Source organism: Lepidochelys kempii, chromosome 6, assembly GCF_965140285.1.
Source record: "Lepidochelys kempii isolate rLepKem1 chromosome 6, rLepKem1.hap1, whole genome shotgun sequence".
NCBI lineage: Eukaryota > Metazoa > Chordata > Testudines > Cheloniidae > Lepidochelys > Lepidochelys kempii.
Window position 1 is genome coordinate 71618492 of NC_136385.1, and position 24009 is coordinate 71642500.

At 47.2% G+C, this 24009-nt stretch overlaps 1 protein-coding gene across 4 annotated transcripts in view; it reads right to left on the minus strand.

Annotated features, from left to right (window-relative positions):
- The window catches only part of MAPKBP1 (mitogen-activated protein kinase binding protein 1), a 122629-nt gene extending 100169 nt beyond the window's left edge, over positions 1-22460 (minus strand). For 3 of the 4 annotated variants that reach the window (XM_073348682.1, XM_073348681.1, XM_073348679.1), the window contains exons 1-2: positions 21932-22460; positions 20570-20931 (exon numbers count right to left, since the gene is read on the minus strand). In XM_073348682.1, the coding sequence (XP_073204783.1) occupies positions 20570-20686 (117 nt within the window). In that variant the 5' untranslated portion in view covers positions 20687-20931; positions 21932-22460. Of the gene's footprint in view, positions 1-20569; positions 20932-21931 lie in introns of those variants that run through there. The other variant, XM_078853332.1, reaches the window with a different exon arrangement.
- Positions 22461-24009: the final 1549 nt, after the last annotated feature.

A 24009-nucleotide genomic window follows, 5' to 3' on the forward strand; every position in this document is an offset into this window, starting at 1 on the left:
AAAAATCGGGATAGGGGATGGGAGAGTAATAGGAGTCTACATAAGAAAAAGACTCAAAAATCGGGACTGTCCCTATAAAATCAGGACATCTGGTCACCCTACCTAGGAGGCCAGCCACCCCAATTTTAGAGATCACCTCAGTTGTGTCATGCGTATTCCATAACCCCCCCACATTCTCTGTGGGACAGTTAGGGACTTGAGTCTCCCACATCTCAGGTGTGCATCCTAACCACTGAGCTATTTATATGTGACCATACCCTAAGGGGTGGTCTAGCAATTCATCTGGTTGCAGGGGGGAAAATACCTCAGGCTACTGTGAGGAGGAATTCAAAAAGAATTCAGCTGCAAGGTTAGAATTAGAGAGCCCCAGGATAGCCATGCAAAGCACAGATCGCAGGTTGTGGGACACAAAACTCTACAGCAAACCTCATAGGATTCCTGACAAAGTCCCCTCCCCCTTAGGGGAAAATGGGTTTGTGCAACCTTCACACTTTTCCACAGGGAATAGAAGCTCTGGCCCCAGAGAGCCTACCCTTTACACACGACTCTCTGGGGCTCAGCCTGGTATTCCAAAGAACTGTGTTGCCATTAGCAACACTTCCCACCCCCACCCCCACCCCAAGACAGCAAGCGGAGTTGACTCCAAAGGACTTCCTACACCTGGCAAGGGAAGCCTACTATATTGGTGCTACCCCCTTTCTTACTCCCCCATCCCAAACACACAGAGTTGGGGGCTTTTCCACTCCTCCATGCATCCCAGTGAAAGGAAGCAAAGGAGCCAGAACTATTTATACCAACAATTTTATTGCAACGGTTCTATAGTATATAAAAAAGGCTCCATGGTTTATTTCCAGCCAGAAGTAACCCAATGCTGGTGTACATATGTTTCGACCACAGTGACTGGAAAGAGTGTCCCATAAAGGCTGTTACTCTGCAATTCCACTACGACTGGTGTGATTACTATCCTTGCAGAAACACAAGCTGTGTTAGGAAAAAAAAAAAAAACACGTCCAAGGCTCTATCTACACTTAAATCTCTGCAGCACTTCAGTGTAGACACTCACTACAGTGGCAGAAGGGGTTCTCCCATCAGTGGAGTTAATCCACATCCTCAAGAAGCAGTAGCTAGGTCAACAGAAGAATTCTTCTGTCAGCCTAGCACTGTCTACGCCGGGGGCTAGGACACCTTGACTACATCGTTATGGGGTGTGGATTTTTCACACCCTGAGAAACGTAGCTGGGTCAACCTAACCTGGACCAAGAAGCTAAATAAGTCACTTGCCTGAATACCACTGACAGATTTCTACTCCAGCCCCAATGGTTTCACAATATGGTAGTTAACAGTCAGTTCTTGTCATTTGTAACAAAGTTCTGATTGCCAAGAGATCAAGCAGGGAGGGCCAGGTTGCGTGACCACAGAGGGGCAGATCTGCAGTGCATCCTGTTTGCAGTAACCCTAAACCCTTAAAACCCAGGCAAACTGAAATGAGGCGCTTTACACCGCTAATTACGGGCCAAATCCTGATTCTACTGAAGTCAATGACAAAACTACCATTATATCAGTGGAACCAGGATTCAGCTCAACAGCTATAAACTTCCACTAATAGGAGAAGTAAAACCTTGGGGCTTTTCAAAAGCACTCCGGATAAGCCTAAGTCTGCTCCCATTTATGTTACTGGAAAAGCTCCCACTAACTCCATCAGGTGCAGCTGAGGGAGGAGCCAGTTACAGACATCTAGTTCTAACCCAGTTCCATGGTGGCACAGCATACTTAAGGGCAACCATCTGCCAGCCAGGGATTGCTGGAGCGAAGTAGCCATGAATGGCATCATTATGCAGATCATCCCAAAGGAAGCCAACAAAGCCCTTTTACCGCATCATCATGTACTCTGCATATTAAATGTATTTCAGAAGAGTTTTGGAAAGTAGTTACAGATTTTATTGGTACTGCTTTACACATCCTTCTCCCTAAAGAGCCAGTTTACATGAGTCAAACAGTACAGGACTCCAAAAAGGAGGAAAGTTACCTTCTGCTTTTGAAGGGCAAGAGAGGCGATTAGCAAAGTTCAAATAGCCAAGTCCAGATTAGCAAGCCAGTGGGTAGTTTTGGGAGTGGCTTGATTCAAGTCTAAGATGCCACTTGCAAATGATTGAAGCAGGCCTGGCTTTGCAATGTGGTCCCTAGTACACGACTGGTGTTCAGTCACACTGTGCATTGTCGCTCATCTTCCAAAGGCATACGAGATGACAGCATCTGCCATGCACTGTTCTAAAATGGTTCAATGGGGACCATTATTTCCAGGGTAGACTGAAGCGTGGAAGTGCTTTTCTGGGGTTGGCAGTCAGGTGTTTGTGGGACATTAACATTATCCCAGAATTCTTTCCAGTGTGCCTCAGGATGGAATGAGGACACTGTAGCCTGACCCCAAAAAGGCTTGTGAGATTTCAGACATTTCTTCGGAAGGTGCCAGCAGTTCTCAGTTCAAGCTAGCCACGGTTGGACTGTGCTCATGACCTGCATGTCTCTCTCTCCAGATTCTGGATGAGGGGTATATGTGCCAGAGTGAGCACCAGTTGACCAGGTGTTGATTTTACCCTTCCAGGTCTGATTCTCATCATGGCACTAGGCCACACATCCAGAGATTGGCACATGAGCTGCCCACCCAGACCAGTGCACAATAATCAGCAGCCATGCGTAGCAGTGCTAGAGTTGCTGTTGGCTGTAGCTCACGAAAGCTCACGCTCAAATAAATGGGTTAGTCTCTAAGGTGCCACAAGTCCTCCTGTTCTTTTTGCCAATACAGACTAACACGGCTGCTCCTCTGAAACCTGTTCAAAGTGTGTGCACACCTGCACTCCACGTAGTGCCTGCAGGTTTTCGGGCAAGGTTAGATCTTGCTTTTAACCTTTTGTGCCTGTTTTCTCCAGATGGGTTTAAAGCCAAGCTTCTGTACAAGGTTACAGGTAAGCACTTCACATAGGGCATGTTTCGGACCCTTTGCCCACAAAGGTGACAAAGTGGTTACTTGGCAGCCTGGTTGTCTAGGCAACAGGCTATTACCAAGGTTCTGGAGGCGCTGGGGAGGAGTTTTCAATATTGAAAGCATTCCACCATTGAAGCTGGAAGGAAGAAAGGTGAGTTGCAACAAATACGTTTTGGTAATCTCTAAAAATTACCTTAAAATAATCTTTTCTATACCATGTTACAATCATAAGGTCAGGGACCTCAGACTTCCCAGGGCTAGAAACAAGGACTGCATATCCCACCGGAAAGCAGCGCACCTCCCCTATCCAGGAGTATGAATCTCCCATCTCTACCCTTGCAAGATATCCGTGTGGTTTGGTTTTGTTTTTTAAAATGGTGGCTGTTCCAAGCTGCTCATGGATTGTTAGCAACAGTCCCACGCAAGATAGATCAGTGGGCAGAGTACAGGTGAAGCAGTCAAGATGACATGAAGATGAAGAATTACATGGACATGTGCATGATATATATATATATATCATGCACACACACACACACAGTGGATTAAATGAGCTATCATCATGTACAGGACCTGATTGTGCAAACACTTATGCATGTTCTTAACTTTATGTCCATCAGCTTGAACAGGACTATTCACATACATAAAGTTAAGCACATGTGTATATGTTTGCAGGACTGGGGCCATAGTTTGCATCTCGGTTATTTTTTAACTGGGATCAGAATCAAATTAAGTTTGTAAATATTACATACATGCAACAATATTATAAGCCACTCTGCAAGTTAGTGAAAGTACGAGAGAGCGCACGTGTGTCTATTTTAAAAATACGAGAGAGAGAGAGAGAGAGAACGAGAACGAGAATGAACAGCCAAGAGAGAACACCTACTTCCTCTGAGTTTATATATAAAATACATTTTTTTCTGGTCCCATCATCCACCCAAGGCAACATCATCCACCAAGCAACACTGTTTAAATATCCTTTACAATCCAGGATCCTGCTTGGCAGCTGTTTACAGCTCTTTCCTTTCTGGGGAACTGGGTAGAGGTATCTAAATTAAATCACCCTGGAGAGCAGCGTGTGGGACAGAACCCAGGCAAGCAGACAGACCTGGAGACCTAGAAATAAATCCCCTCTTCCAGACAAGGGACTGCATCATAATAAGCATTCTTTCTGCTTCTAAGAGCCAGAGCGCTCATTCTGAGAGTGGCACCCTCCTGGTTTCAGGAAAATCCATGCTCCCCAGCAAGGAGAATCATCCACTTGGACATTTTATAATGGATTTGCCTCGTAGCTCTTCCTTCTGCCCTAACTACTTCGGAGGCTTAGGCTGATCGCTGATGATTTACAGTTCTGCTGTCTCCCCAGCATGAGAGCTCCCAGGCACAAATAACCCCAAATGCTAAATGCTACACAGATAACAGGCTCCAGGCCCACAGCTCCTCTCCGTGCAGCCTGGGCCAGCCATATCAGCTCTGTTCTGCCTGGAGAATTACAGCACTGTTTATACTGCCTTAGCCTCTGAGAGGGTGGTTGGTGAAGGAGTGTCGGGCCGCTCCTCCCAGTAAGATGGGAGCCTGGGTGTCAGAACAAGCCATGCACAAAGGGGGGGAAAAAACAAAACAAAACAACACTCTCCCATGATTGCCATCAGACCTTTAGGGCGTAAGTGAGGCATGAACTGCGGAGTTTCCCTGGTTCCTTTAAGTCTTCTGGAAACAGTAACATAAGCAAAGCCACAAGTCTCCTTGCAGTGAGCAACCCTTCTCTTCCCATTGAGATGCCCCAGAATTCTCTATGGTCAAGTAATATCCCTGCAACCCCACATTCCCTCAGGAGTACCCCACACCTGCCCCAATAGCAAATTCCCCAGATCTTCCTTTAATATTTTACTTGACTGCGGGGGAAACTCAGCTGTCAAGTCAGGACAGCAGAGACAGTGGGTGGGTGGGAAGTGTTTTTGCTGCAACTTTAGCCTTTGTTACCAAGAGCATCACAGGTATTTTAGATAAGCTATTACCAGCAGGAGAGTGGGGTGGGGGGAGAGAAAACCTTTTGTAGTGGTAAACACTCATTTTTTCATGCTTTGTGTGTATAAAAAGGTCTTCTATATTTTCCACAATATGCATCCGATGAAGTGAGCTGTAGCTCACGAAAGCTTATGCTCAAATAAATTGGTTAGTCTCTAAGGTGCCACAAGTACTCCTTTTCTTTTTGTGAATACAGACTAACACGGCTGTTACTCTGAAACCTTTAATAACATTGTCTATCATGACACAGAGCTCACCTCGGCTCTCATTCCACACTGCTCAGTACAGAGCCTGGGTCAACAGAATTAAAAAAAAATGTGTATATAATATATAAAGTGTATATAATCTATTTTAATACATGAAAATATATTGTGTATTGTATATACTCAAATACACGCACTGACGTGTGTTCATGGAGGATAGGTCCATCAGTGGCTAGTAGCCAGGATGGGCAGGGTTGGTGTCCCTAGCCTCTGTTTGCCAGAAGCTGGGAATGGACGACAGGGGATGGATTACTTGATGATTATCTGTTCTGTTCATTCCCTTTGGGGCACCTGGAATTGGCCACTGTTGGAAGACAGGACACTGGGCTGGATGGACCTTTGGTCTGAGCCAGTATGACCCTTCCTGTGTTCTCATGACGCTCGCTCTCTCTCACAAGTAGCCTTCAGCTAGGCCAGCCACTCTCAGGAAGAACACCCCCGCCCACAACACACAAACCACCACCCAAACCTGGAGAGTAGGGAAGAGAAAGGGGGAGTATGGGCACATTAATGGGCTTGTTTACACTAACATTTTTTACCTGGAATTAATTGATAGCGAAGGTGAACCACAAACTTGTGTCTGGGGAGTGTCCAGACTAGACTGCACAAACTTGTTAACCACCACAGGTTAATTGGCAATCACTTCACAATACACCAGCCCCGTGTGCATGTATCCCCCAGCCCGTGCAGCTCAGCATTGTGGCACTGCTCCAATGTTCCACTGTGGAAAAAACCCGCACATTTGGGCTACATTCAGTGGCGTGTAGGGTGTGTGTAACTACGTGCAGCAGTCTGCGTCCACACTGCAGTGTGTAGCTACCAGTTCCGGTGAAAGGCTCTGGCAGAGGCAACTTGGCAGCAGTGAAAGGTCCAGCCTCCCACCCTGCCAGAGCCTTCCCACTGCTGAAGCCTTTCCCTGCATCGGGGAAGGGCTCCAGCAGCTGGGAGCTGGCAGAGCCTTTGCTCACTGCCTCCCCCTGCCAGAGCCTTTGCCCGCTGCCTGAGTCTTTTCCAGGGAAAGGCTCCAGCCGCTGGACACTACTCTGTTAAAATCACAGTGTAGTCGGGGAGGCAGGGCTCGGGCGAGTAGAGAGCCTTTCAGGCGTCTCTTTACTCTACTTGCCTAAGCCGTGCCTCGCTGTCTACAGTCCTATTGATACCCGTGCTCGGGGGCTACACAGACTGTGCACTCGACACCCTGAAAGCAGCATGCAGCTACAGACACACCCTTAAAGTCATCACTGAGACAACACAGCCCAGGGGCCCTTCAGATCCTCCCCATTTAGACAACACAGCCTGGTGGGGGGACAATGGTCTCCACAACAACAGATTATAATGCCACAAATCCGGGGACTTATATGAGTCCATTTATAAGCCGAGGCAGCAGCAAGGAGGAACGCTTCCGGAACAGCAGGTATTCCAGAGGACTGCTGAACACCCGCTGGGAAACGTCTTTTGCAATAACCACTTGCAAAAATATCAACATGTAAAAACAAATTACAGTAGTAGGAAGTACTTTCCCCATCGTCCCATCTGCACAGTAGATGCTACCATGGTGGGGGCCACAGTTATAATAAAGTAGTCCCCCGGCGGGGCTTGGCCTTGCACTGTAGCTAGGAATTAAATTTGTAAGCACATTTAGCAGGTATGTCGCATGGGAGCAGTTATCCTAGTATTACCAACATTCGAATATGCTGTAGTGTGGATAGGCTCCCACATTAGCTACTAGCCGTCATATTCGTCCCAAGTAGTCAGGGAAAATAAAACAATAAATCAGACCACAAGTCACTCCATTGAAAGTTGTGTTCACATTAAGTTCCTGGGTACAGAAATTCATTCTGGGTATCTTGGATAGGCCCCGTTCACAACTAAGACATCCTCAAACACTATGCTCTCTACACTACACTTGCAATAGACCTGTTCACTTACTGTATTTGTCAGCAACAAGTCTGCCTGCAAAGGCTGGAAAATTATTTACTTCGTAACACAGACGAAACGGAACAATCTTCAGCCCCATTGCTCAAAGCGAGCTGAAACTTAGCAAAGCGAGTGGTTGTGGGCCACCCACACTAGCAGACAAACCATTTCCAACAACAAAGCAGGGAGACCAGTGGCTGACAAGTCATCTATGTATGCAGTCAGGGGTGGGCAAACTACGGCCTGGGGGCCACATCCGGTCCTTTGGACATTTTATCCGGCCCTCTGAACATTTTATCCGGCCCTCGAGCTCCAGCCGGGAAGTGGGGTCAGGGGCTTGCCCCACTCCATGCGTGCTGTGGCTCTGCACGGCTACCTGAAGCAGCAGCTTATCCTCCATCTGGCTCCTATGCGTAGGGGCAGCCAAGGGGCTCTCCGCATGCTGCCCCGCCCCAAGCGCTGCCCCTGCAACTCTCATTGGCTGGGAACCACGGCCAATGGGAGCTGCAGGGGTGGCACCTGTGGATGGGGCAGTGTGTAGAGCCGCCTGGATGCACCTCCATGTAGGAGCTGGAGTGGGGACATGCCGCTGCTTCTGGGAGCTGCTTGAGGTAAGCGCTGCCTGGAGCCTGCACACCTGACCCCCTTCTGCACCCCGACCCCCTGCCCAGCCCTGATCCTCCTCCCACCCTCCGAACTCCTTGGTCCCAGCCCAGAGCACCCTCCTGCACCCCCAACCCCTCATTGCCAGCCCCACCCCAGAGCCCTCACCCCACCCCCCAGCCCGGAGTCCCCTCTCGCACCCTGAACTCCTCATTTCTGGCCCCACCCCAGAGCCCGCACCCCCAGCTGGAGTCCTCACCCTCTCCCGCACCCCAACCCGCAATTTTGTGAGCATTCATGGCCCGCCATACAATTTCCATACCCAGGTACGGCCCTGGGGCCAAAAAGTTAGCTGCAAAACCACTGCATACAGGGGTGGGCAGTGTCAGGCCCAGGATATTAGAGAGACAAGCTGGGTGAGGTAATATCTTTCACTGGACCAACTTCTATTGGCGAGAGAGAGAGAGAGAAAGAAAGAGAGACAAGCTCTCGAGATTACACAGAGCTCTTCTTCAGGTCAAGAGCAGCTCTGTGTAAGCTCAAAAGCTTGTCTCTCTCACCAACAGAAGTTGGTTCAATAAAAGATATCACCTCACCCACCTTGTCACTCTAACAGTTGTCTATGACAGCTGATTTGCATACATGGCCATTTTCTGCCTACTACAGAATCTAACCATCAAGGTGATGCTATTGAGTGATCACACCAATGTGTAACCTTGATTTGAGGGGAAAATAGCAGCACAAAGCGAGGCTTATCATTCAGATCTAAACTACAGTCAGACTGCTCACAGAGGGTTCAGAGGTACATGAACAAACCGAGGCCTCTATATGTTTGCTTGGTCTCTGGAACATTTCACAACACATCCAAGTCAAGATGCTGGCTATAAATTAGGTCCAGAAAACCATTCCCGGCACGACCAGCGTGCCCTGCCTTTACCCTTCTCCCCTCTCAGCCACACAGTGCCAGGGTATTTGCACTGCTGATTGCACATAAAATACATCTCAGCAGCTTAACGGCAGAGCTACACAGCACAATCTGTGGATTATCAACTAGGAAGATTATCCTCCCAGTGCTGGAAAGAGATGGATTCCCAGTTCTCAAAAGGAGCTCAGGGGTTCATGAACAACGGTGTCTAGTGGGAAACTGCACACGTGTATATAAGCATGAAATATTTGCCAAGATATGTTGTTAAAAGCATTTTATGCTGTCCTGAGCCCCAACAATTCTAAAATGACATGTAACATCTCTAACAGTGTCCACAGCCCCAGCTATAAGGGCTTTGAACCATTTTTTGAAAACGTAACTTGGACACTGTTTAAACATGGTTCCAGTCAACCTGGTTTCCAATGACCGCAGATATAGGCTCCAAAATGAATGGCCCCAACTGAGGCTCAATCACAACTTTTGACAGCCCATTTGAAAACAGCCGGGCTCCGTTTGTGTTGGCCATCCAAACAACATTTGAAATTACTTTGTCTGGGGCAAGGTGTAAACCAATTTAGAACAAACAAAATACTGAGCATTTGTATAGCATTTTATCCATAGACCTTGAAAGATATTACAAGATGTGGTAAAGTACCATCTTTATTTGACAGATGGGGAAACTGAGGCACAGAGGGGAGCGAGCCAGCCAATGGTAGATCTGGGAAAAGAACCCAAACTTCCCAATTCCCTGATCAATACCCAATCTGTGGGACTATGCTGCTTCCCTTGGTTCAAATCCCACTTTAGACAGGGCCCCTGAAACCCCATCTATAATGCAACTATAACCACATTTGGGGTACTTCTTAAAACTAGTTAGAAATGGTGGTGAAGACTGGACTTATGGTTTTCAGGGACACGATTAGGTCCCATTTAGAGTAAAACTTGGAAACTATGTAGTAAGCAAACCATAGGACAATCAGACTGTAACTAGGTCCCCTGACTGTATTAAGAGTTATAGCACAGAAGAGGCCTAAACCAATACACTACTCCCCTATTTAACCCATCCTTCCAAAAAACGGTAATACCAACTCTCCCACCCTTAGGGGGACCGCCTGCATTTTAAGGAAATAATAGGACAACCATATGAGAAACAGACTGCCCTATATTTTTGAGGGCTGGGCTGCATTTAAAAGTTTTGCCAGCAGAGATACTTTGGTTCAGAGTGGAAAAAAAAAAAATAAAATAACCACACTCACAACTGACAAGCTAGACCAACAAAAGCCCTAGACCTGGTCTATGCTACAACTTTTAGATGCAGCTAGTGTAGACACCGTTATATTGTCAAGAGTGTCATTTTGCCAGTACAGTTTATTTCAGGCAGGGAACTGGTCTCCACTATATTGGCAAAAGCACTCTTTTGCCAGCACAAGCTCTCTCTCTCTCTGTTAGGAGGCACAATTATACCAGCAACCCCTTTCTAGTGTAGATAAGGTCTAAGACAGCACCTTCCAGCGTCATCCACGTACTCTGTTTACTTTGGTACCATCATCACACACTTATACCACAGTGCATGGCCCATTCCCAAATTACTGCTGACAAAGCGTGCCCTGCTTTGACACGGAGAACAAGCCATTGCCACCAAATAAGGAGACAAGCCTGACTAACAGAAGGCTTTTCCCTCTGGAAAAAAAAGAAAAATTCTATTATTTAACATTTCCATGATGACAGCGCCTAAGAGTCTCAGTTAGGTCACGCGAGGCATTGTCGAAATACACTAACTGTAAGGTTCCTAGGGAAGGGACTGTCAGTCTAAGACCCCGACCCTGCAATACCTCATGCACATGATGCTTAACTTTATGCACTGTAAGTAGCTGTATTGGCTTCAATGGGATTACTCACAAAGCACAAAGTCACACATGTGTAAAGACTTGCAGGATCTAGGCTTAAAAGACCCCTGCTAGCCCGTGAGAAGAGTCACTGGTGGTAGTAGCACCGGAAGTGCTGGAACGGGCAAGGCTCTCCCGGCCACTAGCATGCTAATTAGACCTGCTCCAAATCAATTTGGGGAATGGTGTTAAAAACACTGCCCTGTCCACCAATAGGAAATTTTTACCAAAACATCCCTTCTATAAACAGACCTTTACAGGCCGTTGGTCCCTTACACCATTCATCTTCATCAAGTGTCAACTTCAAAGCCTTCAGGGAACATTTAAAATCTAACGCTATTATGCACAGGAAATGTTAAGCACAGCCACTTTCAATGCTGGCTGCCCTCTTCTTCTGGGCTCTAGAGCAGGGAGGGGTTTTTGGAAGGGTCGGGAGCCATTGTTCTCCACAGCTTCTAATCAAAACCAAATACAAGGAGAGAGGTTAAACCAATGGGTTCCTCCTTTTATTCATCTCAGAGCTCCAGAAAATGGTTTGCTCTCAAACTGAACTGATTCTGACAAGTGGTTCTTTTATCAGAAACTCTTATATGTGCCTGTTATCAAGACATTAGTTAATGTTGTGACTAGATTTCCATTATAAACCCAAATTTCACCCTCTTACTTCCAGAAGAAAGAGGCTTTCTGGCTGAAATTTCTCATGAGTGCTCTCTGGCCAGAAGAGAATTTTGGGGGAGATTTCAGAATAATCCAACAGGGTGTTAGGAACATAATTATTTTCTAAATAAAAAATTGTTTTCATTCTTGCAAAAGTCATACCCTTTATTACGGCTGGAATGTCATGTATCAAACTCCATTGAGCTAGAAATTCCATGTTAGTTAGCAACCATTGGCCTCATTGACCAATGCCACACTATGTTGGGGAATGTGTGGGATTGACTTTCAGAGCCCCTAGCCTGGAAACACTGCATCAAGAGCAGTCCATAGCCTCATCTACAGTACCATTTCCTGTAAAAGCTTCCCTTTCCATTGAGGTCGTGGCAAAATTACAAAGCTTACATTAACAAGGTTCCTGGGACTGCCTCTGGCCCTCCAGTCTAATTGATATGCCTCTTACTGTACTTGATATTGCTGAAAACCCATCTCATTGACGGCTCCCAAATTGTTAAGGTCAGTGAATCAGGGTTAGCAAAGGTGGAAATTGAATTTTTTTAAACATCCGTGATCTCACACAGAAAGGGAGCTTAGCCTGGTGGTTAAGGCAATAAATTTGGCATCAGGAAATCTGGATTCAATTCCGAGTTCTGCCACAGACTTCCTGTAGGACCATGGATCTTAGGAACGCTGTGTCTCAGCTCCTGTAAAGTGGAGATAACAATTCTGTTTGGTCTATTAAGTTCTTTGAGATAGGGACCACCTTTTACTAGGTGTCCATAAAAGGCTCAGCACAATGGGGCCTGTGGGGTGCTACTGTCATGCAAATGATAACATTAATGAAGCTTTAGAGAGCTGTGTAAGCTCAAAAGCTTGTGTCTCTCACCAACAGAAATTGGTCCAATAAAAAACCTCATCCACCTTATCTCACTAATATTCTGGGACCAACATGGCTGCTTCACCACTGCATGCAATTAATGAAGCTTTGTCTACACTAGCATGGGGGGTGGGGGGAAATAGGTCACTGGTGCACCACACAGCTCCATCAGTTGTACCAATGGCAGGTGCGTAGACAGGCCTTCAGTATTTTTACTATTATGCGGTCTAGAGGTGATCAAGACAAGGTTAAATGGCCCTGTGGTACTGAAATTCCCAATCCCTGCCTCCAAATCTCCCACTGCTGTTTTCACAAGTGCTAGCATAACAGTGGGAGAATTGCTGAGCCAGGATGTGTGCCAGCCTCCCTGGAGTTCTCATCTTTCAAAGTGCAGAGAACAGGTTATGTCTGGGGAAAGAACTCCATGAGCGGAGGGAGGTTCTGGTGACTGGTGCTTTGCAGGAACCCTGGAGGACTTCATAAGCCACATAGGAGGCAGATGAATCAGACACAATGAAAGCTTGAAGCGGATGACGCTGGGGGTTGATTACTATTACAATAGTACTGAAATCAGAAAGCCATTCTGCTAAGCACTGTAAAACACATGGTGACAGCCAATCCCTGCTTTGAAATCCAAGAACACTGGCTACATTTCAACAGCTGGAGAATCAATATCATGAGGGATAGTGCACTCAGCTCAACTCCAACCGCTTCTTCCCAGAAGCAGTTTGGCCAAAAAGCGGTGTAGTCTCATTCCACTCGAGTGCAGACACCACCCTATGATAGAACATGGTTGGGTCCACACTACGACTAACAGCCCTGTATGACAAAGGGTATCAAACATGACCAAGCCCACCCCTCCTTCAGTTGGCCTTGCATGTATCTTTCTCGCTTTTTGACCAGGTCTCTAGCAGAACTGAAGGTGCTGAACTCTTTGGAACCTGTCCGTGCCCCAGTGAGACAACAACCGAGGGAGGCAGGGGCTGTATTTTACATCTCAGGCTCATTTTCATAGCACAGAGACCACATTTAGGACCTGGCAGGCTCCAAACAGTTACTGTGGTGAGCACCAAGACTCAGCCCAACAGCCAACACAGCACCTGGGTTGTGAGGACCAGGCAGAACCTGTCGAAGTCTCACAAGCAAGGTTATATTTCCAAGTTCCACACTCTCTCCAAATGCCATTTGACGAACATAAAGGAGATATACAATCACACAATACATGGTTTAAGCTCTGTAAGAGATCATCCAGGCAAGAAGTGTGTGAGCACCCAGAGCATGTAGCAACCGTTAAAACCCACACAGCAGATGACCCTGTTTGTGTATGTTACTCATGCTCTCTGCTCCTCACTTGTTAACATGACATCCCTCCCTTCCCCTAGCAAGAGGATCTAATCATGGATCTTACTGACCTTCCTCCTAGGGTAAATACAGGACATTCCGGGAAAAGCCCAGCATGGAGAGCATGTCCCCGGACTGGTATAGAAGGGTAACCGTACCCTAGCAACACAATCATTGTCCTACAGGAAGGACTACATAGCTACTTTCCAAGATCCAAAGGGCAATATCTTTTCCGTATCCAGGCAGAATCCATTCAAAAGTGCGGAGCTCCTACAACTCCACTTGAAGTAAATGGGAGTTGCAGATGCTCAGCATCTCTAGAATCAGACTCTTATTCTAACTGTAACAAATGCACAAGTTTGTTCTACTGCCTTGTATCTTCCTTGCTCCAGGAACAGGAAGTGATCAGTGCTGGAGTTCCCTAGCAAAGAAACATTGTTATTGATTAACCTTGCCCTCCCCCTGTAAGTACAAACTGTGTTTGGCTTTCACGCTGCGTACCCCAGCATTTCAAGGTGGTGTATAACAGGTAGCACAGAGAGGAGAAATGTGCATGTAAAAATGTTAACACAATGAACAGTCTGTCAACTACAAGCAACACGTATTTATGGGTTATATCTAAAGGAGGCAGCATGGGCCAGTAGATGAAGACCCAGCCTGGGAGCCAGGAAACCTGGGTGATATTCCCATTTCTTCTGTTGACTCGCTCTGTGGCCAAGGGAAGTCACCAAAGTTTGGTTTCCTCATCTGTGAAGACAGGGCAATGACGCTTACTCACCTTTCTACTGTGCCTGGAGATCTACAGATGTGCCATTATGAGATTTATCAAAGACAAACACACAATTTCCTTTTGCCTCTCTCCTGTGTGGCCCAGGCTTCAGAAACAGCTGACTATGTTCTGTGGATCTTCCTTTCTAGGTACAGACGTCACCACGACATGAACATGCAAAAATTTACTTTGGAACAAGCAACACTCTTGAGAAGACATATACATCCTTTCCAGTATTTGGATGCAGCCAACAAGCAGGAGCTCCCAAACTTGAGCTCACCCACGTCCTCCCTGGCCAAACTTGACCACGACATAAGCTTGACCCTCACCTTCCTGAAGCAAAGACTAGGGGGGAAGCTGGTCTCCAAGCCCCCACTTCATTCCAGGCCTCCTTATTCCATTCATACAACATTCCAGAATCATCTGCACAGCCAATGGCAGGGAAGAGGAGCTGGTGATAATGACAGAATGCAATGCAAAGAGCTCCTTCCGGAACTGAAAGCATAACCCCAGGGCATGTCTACACCACGGGCACTACAGTGGCACAGCTGCAGCTATGTCACTGTAGTGCTGTAGTGTAGATGTTTCTTACATTGATGGAAAGGGGTTTTCTGGCACTGTAAGTAACCCAGCTCACGAAGCAGCAGTAGCTAGGTCAGAGGAATTCTTCTGTCAAGGTAGCTGCATTTACACTAGGAGTTAGATTGGCTTAACTATGCACTCAGGGGTGTGAATTTTTCACAGCCCTGAGCAACACTGCTAGATTGAGCCTGGGTCTGCATGTAAAATTTAAATCAGTGTCACTCCGGATGCCTGCCAGGAACAAGAGTCCAGGATTGTCTCAAACATGCTCTCTTCCGTTGCAAGACACAGAGCCACTAGAGACCAATCCCAACGTCCAACTTGCTTTCTAAAATACCGTGCATAGGGAAGTCAGTGTGGGCTGCTGCAGGATCAAGGCTTTGTCTCAGGATTTAAGAGGAGTCCTGTCCCCAAATAAACCCCCACCGGCACTTAGCTGGACTTCAATCATTGAAAGAAGCATTACATTTTTAAGCATTTAACTTTCCAAGGCCTGGTCTACATGCAATTTTTGTACCAATTTACAAATATTAGTTTAGAAATAGCTCGAATTCAAAAGATTAACACACACACACACACACACACCCCTTTTCCCAGGGTGGACACAGTTATACCAATATAAATATGCTTATGCTGGTATAGCCTATTCCCAACCATTTAAGCACCTTTACACACTGGTTTAACTGCAGCCACTCTAAGGATTTCACCAATTTAACTATATTGGTTTCTAACCAGATACACATAAATTGGTACAAGAATTGTGTAGACCAGCCCTAAGTGATCAGTGCATTATAGTACAGAGACAGAACATACTGCTGTTCTAACAGGCCTAGAGATCTATATGAAATCCTCTGTTCAATTAATAGGTTCCCTCACTGCCCTGCCAATGTTTCTCTCAGGGATCATCAGTGGAGATAGGTGGGAGTTCAACCCCCAGGCCTATTCAGTGATCAGCCTCTCTGCTGAAATTTCTAACAGGGGAGGTTTTGTGGACAGCCAGCCACTAGAAACTGGACTAAGACCAACACACTTATTTCAGATAACTTACTAGCCAGCCAGTAGTAAAAACTGCATTCACTACACTCAGTGACTTGGAGATGAAATGCTACATATCCTAGGTCTGGGCTTGTTAATCTCAAAGAAGGAACTCAACAAAGGGACCTAAAATGGAAGCAGGGGAGGAGAAATGGAAAAGGTGGCCTAAAAGTAGAGTTACTAAACAAAAAAAACAAAAACAAAAGTTAAATTCATGATTTTGACAAATGAGGGCTTCCTGTTTTGTTTTTCCTGCTGTTCTGGTTTGGTTTACAAACAGTTTTGCACAAAAAAATAAATAAATAAATAAATAAAAATAAACACTACATCCCATTTTTCAACCAGTGCTGCCTGAAAGAGTTTTCTGTTATTTTACAATTGCTCTTTTTTTTCCTAATCTTACAAATATCAGGACTATCAAGTTGGTCTTCCCTGTTTCTGTGGGAAGTCTCCTTGGAGGACCAGGGTACAAACACGTCCTCTTTACAGAAGAGACAAGGGAGCTACAGATTTAACAAATAAGTCTTTTCCCCTACTTGTTTGCCAAGCACTTGAGTTTTAAAAGTTACCAAGCTATTTGTGTTTTAACAACATTCTGACTAAAATAACCTCTCTTCCAACCGCTTGGATTTTGCTTGCCTTGGTACTTGTGATGTCATATTCCCAATAGTTCACTAGCTGTCCATAGAATTTTCTACAAAAAACAGCATAGACAACGACCTTTCACAACACCCACCCCCACACAGACACCCCACACACACCTTTTAAGCATTCATAAAGCAACAAAACCAGGTCACAAATCCAGTTTTTCCTCTTTTTGCAATTCCCATTGAGCACACTGCAGGTTGTTCACACCCCTCCTGCAAAACGTTTATTTGTACTTGCGCCCACTCCTCCTCTCAGAGCAATACAGGTTTCAGCAGAGCAGTCCACTCACAGCTGGACCACTTTCAGCACAGGATTATAGGTCTGTACCACAGATTGGAGCCAGCTGGCACAAAGCTTCTCCTCCTCCTCCTCCTCCTGCTCCCCTGATCTATTCAGACCCCTTGCACAGGCATCTCTAATCACCTTCCAAAGCCCTGGTGACAAAGAAGGTCCCACACCAGCCTGGGAGACCTCACCCACAGCCCTAGCTATCCTTAGTAGATGGCACGGCCTCCTCTCATTGGGAAGACCACAGCACTCGTATATCAAGGCAGCTGTTTGCTGCAGGTTTTTACCAATTCTAAAAGAAGTTGTTGGAGGGGCTTTAAGGACTCAGCAGAGGAGATGTGGAGCTGAAGGGATCTCACTTTTCTCCTACACCTAGTATGGTCGTCCCACGGCCCTTTGGGGATATTGGTTGGTAGCTCCTCCATGGGACTATGAGCACGGGCATGTACCTGGCAGGTTCACGAACTCCCCTGACACTGTCCCTTTTCTGGTGAGAGGGAGACCCTGGTGCATATCTACATAGAGTGTGTCAGGTTGCAGCCCTCTTCCAGCTCCTCCAGACCCTCTTATGAGGTTCTGGCTGCACTTTTCCCTGCACTTCCTGCTCTATGCACACTCCATCCCTGGTCCCCCAAAAATCACAGGATGTCCTCGCCATTCATCACTCCAGGAGAAGGAAGCTGAATGTGGGGGGTGCTCTGTGACTGTGGGGTCTATTTCCATTCCTTGTCAATTCATGTCTCCAGGCAGAGTTCCTCTGGGAAGAATCCAGTGAGTCCCTGGATGCCTTTGAGAAGCGGTGGGCGCTGTCAGGGGTTCTCTGCTCCATGTCCCACTCTGGATCCCTCATTATTAAGCTTTGACCTCACTCTTTTGTCATCCCCAGAAATCACTAGTCGCCTGGGCTCCGTGGTTCTGCCCTCTTACCTGAGAGGGGCAGGCCTCCGCCCACTCACCCCATACTAATAGTACACCTAGTGTGGAAGGTGTGGTCTCTCCTTCCAGGTATGGGACCAGAACAACAGTCCTGCTCCCTCCTACATAAGCATACAGCATTCACCAGAAAGAGTCGGCCAATCACTGACATAAAGCCCGTACACCACCATACTCTGGTGTTACTTACGGCTTTGCAACAATACACATGATCACATGGCATGTAACCCTTTGAATGCTGACATTTTCCAGACTGCCCAATGTACAAGTGCAGACAGTTAACTGTCTCCTGGGAGCAACCTTGCCTGTTATCTGGAGGAGGTCACTGGACAGTGCACAAACAAGGGACCCATTTAGGAGTTACATGTTTAACACCATCATTCAATGCCAATGGATTTACAGTTGCGCCTTCCAGTAGAAGGAAGGTGCCTCATACAGCTTTATGGTGGTAGAAGTTGCTTGTTACCTCAGGAAGGCATAAGAACATGCATGTGGCAAGAAAAGGCATCTCCAGGGATACATACAAGAAAGCATTTCCTACTGGACCTCTGACAAGGGACCACATCCTGTTTGCCTGTGTACCAACAGTCCCACTGAAGTCAGGCAAGGAGACGGAGTTCAAAGTCAGATTAATTATACCAGAGGGCAGGCACACCGAAGCCATTTGCCCAGAGCACTAATATGTAGCATTTCAGGATAATAAATTGCTTCCACTCACGTTCTCCCCAGAATGAGGAAGGATCAAGGAGATGCCACAAGAAGCAGCCCCTACTGCCTCACACAGTTGTTTCTCTGCATCTCACTGACCTATTGCACTGATGCACCTGTTAATAAGATACCAAAACCTAATTTAATGGTGTGGGATGAATCTGTCATTCCCTGCAGGGATCAGACAACTCACAGTGCAAGTGCATTGGCAGAAGTACCTCACAATACTCAACTCAGAAGGATACAATGAAGCTCTTCTGAAAGGGCTGAACTGGTACAAGGGTGTGGCTAGAGGTTTACCTAGCAGCCGCTTCCAGCTCTGAAAAGGAGCAGGCAGTGTTCAGCTGAGCCTGGATACCTTTTCCATTTACTGAAACTGAATCCCAAGGGGTACAGCACACGTGTCCTTTTTTATGGTTTGAAAAGTTAGCAGTGGACACAGACTAACCAAGAACTCCTCGTCAGCAGATAAAAAGTGTGGTCCATCGGCAGGCATCAGAGTCCAGTCAGGCTGTTCTGAATGCAGCACATACACCTTATACACAAACAGAGAGGACTCTTCCCCCAAACAGTTGGGAGGAAGCAGAGTACTGTTTATCCTATAGCGATATGGGGGAGGAGAGGAGAGGAGAGGAGAGAAGAGAAGAGATCAGAATTGGGCTTATTGGTAATCAGCAGCTACCAGAGAAAGCCCATCCCTGATCCACACTTTTAAGAGCAGGATTTCGCACTGGGGCAAACTTGACAGAGAGAAAACATTTAAACTAATTTACTTCACCTGCAGTTGTATGCGCCTTCTTCGCTTCTGTGGCTAGATTTTTGAAGCTGTTGTTTTTCAACAAACACAACGATAACACTTTTCATCCAACAAATTTCACATGTATTAGTGATGCCTCACAACAGGGAGGACTAAGTGCCCTTATTTCATAGATGGGGAAGCTGAGGTATGTGAAGCTTAAGTGATTTGCCTGAGGTCATGCAACGAGTCAGTGGCAGAGTCAGGAATAGACGTCAGTCCCCTGACTCACAGTCCCCCCTGCTCTAACCACTAGGCAATACCGCCCAGCATGCAATTAAGTTATCATCCTCTTTTTATGACATCAGTCAATTCCAGAGGAATGCTTGTTTCTGTCACGAATTCAGCCTCCTGAATTTACTGATACCAAGAGGAGAATGGGCCACAAGGAAAAACTCCTTTCCCCCATCTCCCCCCTCGTCCCCCCCCCGGCTTGTTTATAAGCTAAAACATCCCTGAAAACTATTCTTGCTACTTTTGTTAACTATAAAAACCACACAAAGTAGGGAAAGTTAGTTCAAGGGTTCTCACACTTCTCTGGCTCATGGACCACATCTGAGTAGAGAATAATTTCACAAACATCTCCTCTCTGATCTGTCATCTTACATTTCTCTCCCATTCACAATCACATAAACATAGGCACCAACTTTTCCAGGCGCCAGTGGGTGCTCACCCCGGCCCCGCCCTCTGCCCCGCCCCACCCCCTTCCCCTTCCCCAAAGTCCCCACCCCAACTCCACCCCCTCTCTGCCCCTATTAGACTCCTCCCCCAAATCCCCGCCCCAGCCCTACCTCTTTCCAGAGCGTGCCGCGTTCCCCTCCTCCCCCCCTCCTTCCCAGCGCTTGCCGCCACAAAACAGCTGTTTCGTGGCAGGAAGCGCTGGGAGCTAGGGGGAGAAGTGGGATACAAAGCCCTATGGCACCTACAACAATTCCATGCATATTTTTAGTATTTATGAAACAAGGAGGAGCCAGCCTAATGGGACCAGGCAGCTCTCTGTGAATGACCAGCAAGAGACCATTGACCAGAGTGTAGGAACTACTGGACCCATTTAATATTCCCCCCAAAGTAAACATTCTTAACATGATTTATTCTGAAGCTGCTACATCAGTTACATCCAAGCTGTGCAAATACAGTGCTTCCGTAGAAGTGACTTGGACTTTAGTGAGATTCAGAGACACAGTTAAGGTCCTGTTTAATACAAACCAAAACTATGCTCCAGTTGTACTGGGGGATACTGTCATAGTAGGCCAGGTGTCCCAATATGGCTGTATTTTTAGCAGACAGGGCCTTAGGAAACAAGGTTAAATGTGTTGCCAACACATCGCTCACTCACCTTACTGCTGATGTCCTCTCGCTTGCTTCTAGGCTTGCTCCTTCTCAGTTTAATGGATGGGGAGCGAAGCAGGTTTTTTATCCTGCTTGTTATCGTAGATCCTTCAACCGACATCATGGCTGGGTGAAGGGAGAGTATCACCCCACTCAAAAACAAACTTCAGTAAATCAACCCAACTTTGTGGCCAGGACGCCCACGAGCTCAGGGCCAACTCAGGCTCCTTCACATGTCTCTCACTGACTCCGTTTTCTGGGGACTCCCCACTCTGCTTCACCAGAACTCGTGGGCTTCTGGGCCAAGGTGCTCGAGTATGTTTTCAGGTTTCTCCTTTGCAGATGCTAGAGCATCAGACCAGCTCTAATCTAAAATACAAGGATTCATGGGTCAAAAAACCATCCCCAATAAATTGTACTTTTGTATTTCTAGGGAATGCAGAATGAAAACCAGACACCATATAAGTCTTTGTGGGATATGGATGGATGGGGTATCATTCATTCATGGTGGCAAAGAAGTTTTTTAAAAGTTGCAAATGACAATTTTGTATTTATTTGTAATTTACAAATCTAAAGAGACACCATTTTGATGCGTTTGACAAGAGAACTTTCAGGATTTAAGTACAGTATTAAACACAGATACTTTGATCCTGCAGTTGGATCCAAGCAAACAGCCCTTTGGAACTCACATGGAGCCCATTACAGTCAACAGGAGTTCATCCACATACATCCAATTGCAGAATCAGTGCCACAGACTAGTGCAGAGGCCAGGGACCATTTCATTTTCTGTGGTTTATAGGCTGCAGAGCATACTGTTGGTGTTTAAATAAACAATAACAAATACAAACTATAAGTCACACTAAGGTACCAAGAGTAAATAAGAGACAGACTGCTGGTGTTTTTAAAGCTCCCATAAATTTACCTCTGCTTTTTAATATACTATACGTTATCTAAATATAAAATCATAAAATATTACACACACACACACACACACCTCTATTTATAAAGGAGGTTAGCAAGGAATCGTGACTGCTGGCAAGGATTAGAGATCTCAAACCAAACCTTCTACACCTTTGCCCAAGCCACCGAGCTGGAGGGGGTGGGGGGAGAGACTCAAGTCAGGTTTCTAACTGAAGTAGTTTGCACTAAAATATCCTCCTCGCTTTCATACAAGATGGGGGGAAGGAGGGGAAAGAATGCTAGAGTCAGCAAGATCGCGAGCTCTTTCAGAGCATTGCCCACTCATTATGCAGAAATGAGATTGTGGGGACGGGGTAATTTGGTTCGTTTTAATTAAATCAAAACGTTGCCACCCCAAAAATAAAATAAACTTTTCAAGCAGGCGGTTGCACGGGCCGCTTTCTATTACCTTGGTGCAGCAGGAGCGGTGTCTGCTGGAGGGGGCGGGGGGCAGCAGGGAAGTGCGATTAAAAAGGATTTATCCAAGGCTCTGTCCATCCAGCCAACCTTCCCCGAAAGAAAAGCCAGCTCCGAAGTCGGCGTCCCTGGTGTCACGGCTTTGCAGGCATCGGCACTGGTACACGGGGAGAGGAGGAGCGAGACCCAAACTGCAGCGAGAATCCGGAGTTCGTCACCACTTCGGAGAGGTTTTTAAAAATGCGGGGGGAGAAGTGCGGGGAGGGGAGGGGGGAGGAAGATCTGCGGCTCGGCTGGCGAATTTCCCCGCAGCCTGTAACGGGGCTGAAACTGACCAGAGTCGCTGCCCCCAGCCCCCTGCTCCGTATCCTCCCCCCGGGATCCGATCGCCTTCCCCGGCTGGCTCCAGCGTACCGCCTGCGCGCTCAGCTGTTTCCGCTCTCGGAGTCCCAGCCTGGCTCCCGCTCGCATCCCCCCGCGGCAGCCCCAGCCTGTGCGGACTCGGATCGTCTCTGCCTGCAGCAGCCTCTCAGCGCTCACACACAGCCCCAGCCAGGCGGCTTCGCTGGGCTACGGTGGCTCAGGCAGATCAAAACGCGAAACTGACAGACCCAAAAGGAAAGAAAAAAAAAAAAGGTCGGGGGAAGCTTGAAATTGCAGAGAGGGAGGGCTGGGAAACCCCGCAAAAGCGAAGGCTGGCGCAGAGGTTGGCGGGCTGCAGAGCTGGGGGCGGGAGCAGCGGGCTGGGATGGGCAGAGGAGGAATTAGAGAGCGATTGTTAGATCTCCAAGGGAGAAGCAATCTGTACTTCACCCTGGGGGTGCCTGATGACGCCTTTGCAGGCCATGAGCCCGATCTGTTCTGTTCTCTATAGGGTCTTATACCACGCGCACCTTCCAGTAGGGCACTGTGCATTGCATCTGTCAGGGGGGGTTGTTCACCTCCAGTTTCCCAGACCCTGGCCTCTGCCTCAGCAGCCAGCCTCCTCACTGCCTCCCATTCAACTGGGCACGATTGAACCCACCAGGGAGCTTGGGCTGTTATCTGAGAGAAGGGGATTCCACCCCTGTGGGTATCATGCTGCCCCAGCCGCAGCCAAGAGGCTCAATATTAGACCAGTCAGTGCTTCATTTGTAATGAAAGAGGTGCTGCGGGTCAAGCTATTTTTGTACTTTCATAACTGAGGTGCCAAACCTAGAGGTGCCGGGGCTCAGCCCCAGCAAGCCCTGGCACAAAATAAGTGCTGGAGCCGGATGGTAGTTGGAAAGGAGAGGAGAGGAAAGTGATCAGGAACCGTCAGCATGGATTCACCAAGGGCAAGTCATGCCTGACCAATCTAATTGCCTTCTATGACGAGATAACGGGCTCTGTGGATGAGGGGAAAGCAGTGAACATGTTGTTCCTTGACTTTAGCAAAGCTTTTGACACCGTCTCCCACGGTATTCTTGCCAGCAAGTTAAAGAAGTATGGGCTGGATGAATGGACTATAAAGTGGATAGAAAGATGGCTAGATTGTCGGGCTCAATGGGTAGTGATCAATGGCTCCATGTCTAGTTGGCAGCCAGTATCAAGTGGAGTGCCCCAAGGGTCGGTCCTGGGGCCGGTTTTGTTCAATATCTTCATAAATGATCTGGAGGATGGTGTGGATTGCACCCTCAGCAAGTTTGCAGATGACACTAAACTGGGAGGAGAGGTAGATACGCTGGAGGGTAGGGATAGGATACAGAGGGACCTAGACAAATTGGAGGATTGGGCCAACAGAAATCTGACGAGGTTCAACAAGGACAAGTGCAGAGTCCTGCACTTAGGACAGAAGAATCCCATGCACCACTACAGACTAGGGACCGAATGGCTCAGCAGCAGTTCTGCAGAAAAGGACCTAGGGGTTACAGTGGACGAGAAGCTGGGTAAGAGTCAACAGTGTGCCCTTGTTGCCAAGAAGGCCAATGGCATTTTGGGATGTATATGTAGGGGCATTGCCAGCAGATTGAGGGACGTGATCATTCCCCTCTATTCGACATTGGTGAGGCCTCATCTGGAGTACTGTGTCCAGTTTTGGGCCCCACACTA